Source organism: Takifugu flavidus, chromosome 4 (genome assembly GCF_003711565.1).
Source record: "Takifugu flavidus isolate HTHZ2018 chromosome 4, ASM371156v2, whole genome shotgun sequence".
Taxonomy (NCBI): Eukaryota; Metazoa; Chordata; class Actinopteri; order Tetraodontiformes; family Tetraodontidae; genus Takifugu; species Takifugu flavidus.
This window is the reverse complement of record NC_079523.1, coordinates 5,327,347-5,336,405: the sequence shown is the minus strand read 5'-3', so window position 1 is coordinate 5,336,405 and position 9,059 is coordinate 5,327,347. Positions and strand designations below refer to the sequence as shown.

At 48.6% G+C, this 9,059-nt stretch overlaps 1 protein-coding gene and 1 non-coding gene across 5 annotated transcripts in view; one reads left to right on the top strand and one right to left on the bottom strand.

The window, feature by feature from the left end:
- Positions 1-446: 446 nt before the first annotated feature.
- Positions 447-9,059, top strand: part of LOC130524423 (chemokine-like protein TAFA-1) — a 75,317-nt gene continuing 66,704 nt past the window's right edge. For 2 of the 4 annotated variants that reach the window (XR_008950143.1, XR_008950144.1), the window contains exons 1-2: positions 452-1,105; positions 2,438-2,574. Coding sequence is in view for 2 of the 4 variants with exons in the window: in XM_057030543.1 (XP_056886523.1) it covers positions 2,451-2,574 (124 nt within the window). In the remaining 2 variants the exon portion in view is untranslated. Of the gene's footprint in view, positions 1,106-2,437; positions 2,575-9,059 lie in introns of all 4 variants that reach the window. The other 2 variants (XM_057030543.1, XM_057030544.1) reach the window with 2 other exon arrangements.
- Positions 6,701-6,772, bottom strand: trnae-uuc (transfer RNA glutamic acid (anticodon UUC)). The gene has a single exon. It is a non-coding gene; the product is annotated as a tRNA-Glu (tRNA).

Genomic DNA, 9,059 nt, shown 5'->3' with positions numbered 1-9,059 from the left:
TTTAATATGTGGTGGAAACTGGCACCAACGCGCACAGACCCCAATGACAATGGGCATGACAGCAGCTGACAGAGGTGGGAAACATCCAGAAAGGACAGGTGGTGGAAGAGAACCCTCACTCGTCACACTAACAACTGGCCACAAAGGGCCAAACTGGCCGGGGCCACCGTGGCGCTGGCAGAGCCTGGTCGGAGCTCTCCGCTTTCTATTAAAAGTACGATGCTCTGAGCACATTTTAACTTTCAGCCCTTGGACGCTGGAAGGCACTGACTAAAAAAGGCACACTGATGACATCTTCTCCCCCAACACCCTCTCTGGCTCACTCAGACGCACTGGCAGCGAGCTGAGGGCGACACACCACCACGCGTCTCCGGGCCAGGGCTGGAACCGGGAGGCTGTGATGTGCGGGGGGGGGGGGGGGGGGGCTGATGGAACACACTGTATTTGCTGATGAAGTCCTGATGCAGAAGTGGGCAGGCTTGCTTTAAGGCATGTGATCCGGCTCTCTCTCGGTCCTCGCTCTCTTTCCAGCTGGGCTTCGGTGCGGTTTGTTTTCCCACCCCGAGCGCACGCACACGCGCACGCACGCTCGCCCTGCCTCTCTGACACGCTCTCTGTACTTAGTGCGCCGGCGAGGAGACCGTGGCGCACAGCTTCTCCATGAGCAGCCGGGAGCAGGCGGAGCAGTCGTTCCACGAGAGCGCGGGGCGCAGGCGACAAGTGGGGGAGGTAAATTAGCTCCCTGTCAGCGCGGCGGAGGAGTTCTAACGTGGTGGGAGACGGGAGGAGGGGGGACGAGATCTGTTCCAGCGTGGCCGAGAGAGTGGTGACATGAGCAGCATCCCATCACTCAGAGACCAGGCACTTTTAGACTCTCGGGTGCTTCGCTTTTGGTGACGCGGATTTCCACAGAAACTGCGGCCAGAGGAGATAATTTTGAGAAGAAGTAAAGCATTTTTGGCCCTACGTGTGCGCGCGTCGCGCTTCAGAGGAATTCCAGCGGCTTCAAAGTATGGATGGATTTAAGACAGAGGACTGAGTCTGCTGAACAGCAGGCGGGCGGTGATTCCGACTGAGCTCTTTCCCTTCTGCGCACTCGGCTCAGGTAAGAGTGTGAGGAGGCTCCGGGGTTTCAACTGAGGAGACGAGCAGGGTTTGACACGCACAACACCGTCTCCTGCGTGCTGAGATGGATGCGTAATGCTGATTCTCCCTGTTCAAATTATACATGGTCCAAATTGATCCATTTTATTTAATGTGACATTTTTGGGTCAGGACGGTTGAGCATTATCAATGTTTCAAATGTGATGCCTGTTAATGTTTTTATTCTTTAGCGAAATTCGGTTATTAAAAAGTTAAGGAATATCTGATGTAAAGTGATGAGTGGACGCAGGTGCCTGCAGGCGTGTCTGCTGTCTGCCTCAGGAAGAACTCACACGCGATCCTCTGCTGTGTTTTATGTGCAATATCTGAGAAACCGGGGGGTCTGTTGCGCCACGAAGACGCACAGAGACGATAAAGAGCCGTCTGTGTTACTCCTCTTCTCTCTTAAGTTCGCGTCGTGCGCGTTCACCTCCGCCGGTTCTAGCCACGTTTTTTTTCTCAGCTAAACCGACTTCGGAAGACCCGAGATGGTCTTCACGCAACACGCTGTTAACCACGCAAGCGCCGCGATGCCTCTAAATATGCATCAGCTGGGAAGATGCGTGTTTTAAGAAAGAGAGAGAGAGAAAGAGAGAGAGGAGGGGCCGTGCTCATGGGACCAGTTCACATTTGCACAAAACCGCGGGATTAAGTTGGATTTACTGCTGGGGTGGGGATTTACAATGTGCTGTTCCTAATTATATGCTTAATTTTCATAGAATATTAATCAGTCTCAATGTCACTGAGGGCGCAGGAGCCATTTGGGCAGATAGCTGCATATTAGATGCACATCAGGAGCAGAGTGGCCCACTTGGACCAAACAAGCAGCTAATTGGGGTTGGACCTGTCCCTGGGTCCTGCTCATCCAAAGCCAGGGGAACTTTAGATTCATTAAAATAACAAAGTTACTGCACGAGCAGTCAAACGTAAACACGCAGAAAGTTGTAGTTTTAGAGTTTAACACCTCCTACGACTGTTTGTTTAACGGAGGCGGGATTACGAGGTTAAACTTCCAACTGTGGAGAGACGTAACGCCTGGAGAGGAGGGGAGCCTCATCTTTCATTGAGGGATGAGGTGTGTCTCCATATGCTGGCTCTCAGCAGCTGTCAGGTGGTGAAACTCAGCATCTGAGATGCTGATGCAGGGATGATCAGCAGTACGTGTTTTTAGATCAGGCGTGAACTACATCTACGTCCTACAGACTGTCGGAGCTCATAAGGTTAGTGTGTCATCCTCATATAGTGTAACACACCTCTCTGTCCATCTTTCCCTCTCCCCCGCACCTTCCTGCAGGCTCCGTCCCACCATGTCCTGGTTGCTGGCCGTCTGGATTAGCCTGGGCTTCCTGCTCTTCTGCCAGGCTACGCTCTACCAGACCATCCAGCAGCACCACGTGGCACGGCCCGGCCACACCGACATCCTCACCTTGGGTAGGTGCCACCGCCCGTCACTCCCTCCCGTGTGCCGGAGCGGACCGGATCAGGGTTAGCCGCAGCTCTCTGAACGCGACGGCCGGGCTGAGGCTGTTAGTGGCGCTGCAGATTGCAGGTTACTTTTGTATGTTTAGTCATGCACACACTCCAGGCTACAGTATTTAAGGCAGGATTATTGTGAGTGTGTGCGTTTTATTGTAGGCCTGAGTTCAAAAGCCGTACGAAAACAGCAAATTAACTCAAACGGAGATGGTTTCTGTGTAAAGATTCATTATAGCTACATACGAAAACTCGCTGGGAGACTGATATGAGTGGGAATGGAGGCGACAATTCTGTTATTGTGCTGGTAGCTAAGGGAGCTTTGATCACTGCTGCTTAGGAGGAAATGACACATGTTTCCCTTTTTTGCGCGCTGAAATGTTCTGCAATTAAGCCCCGAATGCCTTTTGCACCGTAGGGGGGCAGAAAGTGAGGGCAGACAGTGAGGCAGATCTAATTCTCCGATTATGGTGAAGCTTACCAGCATCGCCTGTAGTGGATGACGGGGAGGCGGCGCTTTTTTGAGGCTGAGGCTTTCTCTAAGCTGCTAACAATGAGCGCTACTTCGCCGCTGAACTCTCCAACAGAAGGTTCCCCTCCAGAAACAGCTGCTGAACATTGACGCTATCTCCCTCTCGCCTCGCTCGCGCGGTGGCGCTTCGTTGGGAGGGGAAAGCAAAGCACAAAAGAGGCGAGCGAAATCCGGTGTCGAATTTGGTGCTCCGGCGTCCCAACGCGGATGGTTTTTAAGCGACACGTCAGAGAACCGACTTCCTTTCTCTCCGGAAGCGCTGACACGTGAAAATCCCTGCTATGATAGAAAGTTCTCAAAGCCTCTTGCTCTCATTAATTGGCACAGGGGGGGTGAAGGGATGAGCAACACAGAGTTTGGGATGAATTTTTAAAGGCCGACCCCCAGTTTTTCCGACTTTTCTTTCTTTATGACTGCTTGGCAAGTGGAGCTTGGTGCCAAAGATGTACAAGGAAGTGCAAGGCTCAGTAAGTGTCTCCTGAATAATGCAGAGGTCCCACAAGGGAAGAAGGGAAGAAAACATAAAAGCCCCCCCCACCAAACACCCGCACACCCACACACACACACTCATTTGAGGTAGATTTAGTAGAGTTATTCATGCAAAGAGGAGTTGTAGCTGTGGGTTGTCTGGAACGCCTCCCGTCAGATGGATCTGCTGGCTGCACAGGAAATACGCAATCGCGCGTGTCCTGACATTAAAAATGAAGGCAAATGAAATCTGGGATATTGCCGCACAAATTTATTTAAAAAAAAGAAGAAGTTTGGGGTAGATCAGATTACCTCTGATGGATCGGCGCTGCAATCTGGAGCTGCGTGGTAATATTCAGGCGATCACGCTCCCTCTCAGCTGGAAGCTGACGAAAGCGCACGTTTCCCCCTCCAGCCGCTGCTCGGCAACTGTACAATTTACTGTATATCATGTTTTGCTAAGAGGATTAAGCTGACATCAATCTTCCTCGGCTGTGGCGTGGCGTTAACCGATCTAACCAGAACGGCCTTCTCCGAATTGAAATGCTATGATGAATATTTGAATTGGAATTGATTTTATAATTTGAGCAGCACTCTGGTTTCACTGAGGCCAGAACCCCCAGATATAAATAGATAAGCCTATGTAGGACATGGAAGGAAAAGAAGGAAAAATGTCTCGAAACCGTCTGTTTCATGCTGTTTTGCTGTAATTTAATAATGCTTCTGATTTTCTGAACGATGGGTAAAAATGTGCCGTATTGTGACAGTGAAGCTGTAAAATGGTTAAAGCAGTTCCTTTGATTAGAAAATGAAAAGACCTGTTATTCTGGCATGTTATTAAGTGATGGGGACGCAAGCTGTCCCGAAAAGTGCCTTACGTTCTTGATTGTGTGTAGTGATTCCACTGCGTGAGTTGTTTTGGAATAAACCGTCATGCCGCTCCCTCCTTGTCCCTGCTGCGTCGTTGTCTGCTGTGCACCCTGCATCCAAGCAGGGAGTTGTGAGTGGGGGGGAAACGCTGCATTTGAACACCTGTGCGACAGCCCTCATCTGTGTCACCAGCTGACTCACTTTACTTTTTTCTCGTACCACAGCCCACTGTATGCTAATCGTGCGTTAGCATAGAGCATTGCAGCCACACGGTGCCGGTGTGCACAGAAATAGCACCAAGGGGTCGGGAGAGAGAACCGACAGCCTGCGGGGGCTTCCGGATGGCTGAAAGATCCTGCGGTTTTGCCACAGGCTATAACAGAGAAGCGGCCGTGTGGCGTCCGGAACCACTTAAAGCACCACCTGATATAAATGTGCACGTTGGCATGGAGGCCCCGCTTGCTGTCGGAACGGTACAAGAACTCCTCACCCACTGACAGAGATAAAGACAAATGGCTGCGTGGGTATTTGTGGAAGGGAGTGCTGAGCGTGGAGCTGTGCGCTGACCGGATCCTCCAGCCGGCTGACGCGTCCGACGCTGTTTAACAAATCCTGATGGTTAAATCGAAAACGTAACCAAAGAGATAAATGTCACCAGATTGCATTATTTTCCTACTTTCGCCGCTGAAGTGGAGGCCAGGAAAGGACCCGCCTGATCGCAGCGTCACCTGCTCGACAAGCATGACTGCTCTTTCCCATGAGCCTCCGCTCTATCGCGCCTTCAGCGCCCTGCCGCCGCTGTGGAAGATTGATGGCGGCCTGATTCAGGGAAGCCAATTCTGGTCTCTCAAGAAATAATCCACTACACTGACAGATGAGCTGAATCTGACAATACACACACAAACACACACACACACATGCAGTGTCCACCTGCCAGCACGCTTACACCAAGTGTGCGCTGCCACACTGCTGCACAAACCAGGACACTCCTGACAGCTCGGAGTATTAGACTTCACCACGAGTCAGTGGAGGTGGACCCAGTTTACGCCCTCAGAGTGCCGCTGACAGAAGCTAAAATTCAAGTTCCCCGCTCGTATCCCACCGTTCTACTTTAGCGGCGTTGCACGTGCGACGCGCCAATGCCCACAGGGCCAGTCTGAATGGAGGAGTGCTTAGCTGCTGCTTTGTTTAATTACGAGTGTGGCGGGACGTTCTCAGATCTTTAAAAGAAGGCTGATAGCAATGCAGAGTCAATGTTGTTCCAGAACAGAGGGTGCGCTCACGTATGATTAAATCTCCTGTGTTACCAGGCTTTTGTTTGACGGTCGGGGAAATCAGAGGCTGCGAACGTGCCGGCTCTTGAATAAATGTCACGCGCTGTTCACGTTGATTCTGAATGGATGTAAAGGAATGAAAATACATGGGCGGACTGTGGGTGATGATGAAGGGAGACATTTTCTCCAACGCAGTGGTGGATTTAGTAGTTTGGGGGCGTACACGTCAGCAGTTGTCGACTTTTATAAGCCATCGATTGACCTAAAAACAGCAACTTAACAGCCGAACCACAGAACAGCAATGGAAAAACTACTTTTTTAAAACTTTACAGTAGGGAGGAGAAATTAGAGTTGTTAGCTGTAGCTGTCTAAAGCAGAGTCAGCTTTTGGCTTCCTTTTCTCTCTATGGTTGTGTTTTAGTGCAACAGCTGACTCATATGCTCTGAAACTGATGGAAGGATTTTCTAATAGTCCCTTTTCCACCAACATCCCCAGGAACTTTTAGACCAGGAATTTATCGACCTGGGTGGTTTGTGTTTCCACTGTTCTAGACAATGTAATGAAATCAGGCTGATGTGGAGAGGAGGACGCACTACCACGACAGTTATGGTACTTCAACTTCTCACATTTTGCTTAAGAGTATTCCAGTACATTTATTCCAGCATGTGTCCTCCAATAGATTGTGGCCCATCACCAAACCCAGGTGCTCAATTTCTTCCCCTTCACAGATGCTCACATCTTCTTTTATTTTGCAATGCATCTTTTTTTTGGGTCGGGGTCCTGCTCTTTTCTAAATGATGCTTGAGAGAATTGGGAATCCTTCATAAATTCTTGTTAGGTATCTTTATACTTCCACATATTTCAAGAGCTTTCCCCTGATGCCAGCTTCATTCTATTTAATTACAGCTAAAGGTCCTGAGAATAAGCCCCAAAAGGCAACTTCCCATACCGGGAATTGAACCCGGGCCACCTGGGTGAAAACCAGGAATCCTGACCTCTAGACCATATGGGAGAGGATGCTGCTGCGCTTGTTATCTTTCCACCTTGTTAAGTCCTAGCCTTCTTTTTTAACTATCCTTTGAGCTGTTGGTAAAAGCTATTGCTCGGACAATTGTTCTTGGCTTCGGTTCCTTCAAGCATTCTTAGTGATCTGAACAGTCCTACACAATCAAATAGTTTTTTTCTTAATTCCATTCCTCTGAATTCTGGGTAAATGAAAGTTCTGACATTTGCAGAATCCGACCGCCCATTTAGCCAGTGGTGAGGTTCCCCCAGCTGTCATCAGAACTAGTCGTAACCTGAAAAATTCCCATATTGAGAGGTAATTCCGGCCCACTGGTAATCCTGACCGACTGACCATATGGGAGTGGGACCACAGATGTGTCAGAGACAATCCTTCTCCACCCGTGCTCCCAGTCACAATGGGATGATTTGGATTTTTAACTGTAGATGTAAAAAAAAGAGATATAAGTTTTTCAACTGAACCATAAACTTTATTTTGGGTGTTTGTCTTTTCCTCAATGAGGCTTAAGCTGGAGCTGTTCCCACCTTCTTGTTTTTGCCTCTGGTCCTAATCGATGGCTCCAGGAGATTGACAGTTCTGTGGCAGTGTTTGGAGACGTGAAAACAATTCCAGGCTGTTTTGAATTTGTATAGTTAAACTTTAGTAAACATGGAATGTTTCTGGAGTCCTTTCTGGTGGTTTTGTGTTGTGAAGGTGCTGAGGTTTTAATAAAACTCTTTTAATGAAGGTAAAATTATCCACACTCACGGGAATGGCTTTGCACACAGGCTCTCTCTGTTTCAGCTGGGTAATTAAATAAGCTACTATGCAACCTGGATCGGCTATGGGGACTAATTATCATCAGAATTAATGGAAAATTCAATTAAACTGCACTCAGTTGAGTAGATGATGCCTGAGTCACAGAAGTGGATGGATTTAATCTGTGTGGGTCACGTGCAAAAACAGCAGCAGATGCGCACAAACACGCTTAACACAGATTTTACTTTATTAAATGGTAATTTCTGACATTAAAGGATGAAAACCAACCTGAATACCTACATACCACCCCCCCCACATGGGATTTTAATTGCAGCTAAAAGGGTGGGCTTAAGTACCGAGCAGAGTGATCGGACTTTTTATCACCCAGCATGCCCTTTGAGGTAATGAAAACAACCTTTCTGAAAACTAGGCAATAACTACGCGTGCTCTCTCTCTCCCTGCCTGGTCTTCTCTCCTTCCTCTTGCCCCCCCTCAATCTACTTGTCTCTATCGGCCCCTTAGACGATTTGTCATGGATCAGATGAGACAATTTGTCATGGATTAGTGCACTTAAATGTCTGTGTGATAGTGGAAGCAGTGACTGGAAAAGCTCAGGAATCCTATTACGCCGCGTTTTATGGGGGGCGAGCGGAGGGAGAGAAGTGGAGGTTGAATCAGTGCTTTCAGCCTCCCCTTGTGCCATTTTTGGACTCCTCCCCCCCAACATAAGGTATTCGGAGTGTCGTTAATGTGAATTGACCAAGTACTACACAAGTCAGAGCACTAGAAGTAAGAGTTCGGAGCAGGAAGAGAAGCTCCTCCATCTTTGCCTTCACCACTCCTTGTTTAGTCCCACTGAGAGGCTGTAACTCACAGCGTGAGGCTCCTAATGGGCAGCCAGTTAAGGTCCAACATGGCTGAAAAGATGTAGCGGAGTAGTGAGAAAGATAGGGCGCCTCTCCTCCCTTTAATTTACACACCTTTTCATGGCATTAAAGAAACGTGAAGTGAGCAGTGAGCATCAGGGTTGGCATTTATACCTAAAGTATGATTGACTCCGTCAGTGAGAGATAATCAGCCTCTCAGCTCATATCCAGCATCTGCAGACAGGTTCAGCTGTGGGGATGATGCCGGGTCATTAGCATTTATTTGCTCAGCGGCATCTTTTAGCTGCGTGAACTCTGATGATTCAATTCCGCGAGACGATCGTGGGTCAGATTGCACCTTCCTCTGATGCCGGACAGAGTTTAGAGGTGCTCACACAAGCGATTATTTCCAATAAATCTAAAAAACAGAGAAGCAAATGAATCAGCCACGCCGTGCGCTTGCCGCACTGGTCACACAGTGGTTTTATTTTCAGCCCTCTACTTTATTTATTCCCTTTTTTTATTATTTATCTCTCGTTCCTCGCTGCACTTTATCCAGCAGAGCAGCAGGAAGTTAGAGTATGAATCATTACCATCTTTATCCAGACAATATCTTATGCGGCTTCTTTATCATCATTTTGCCCCTGAAGCCCTTAAGTAGCATCTCACTG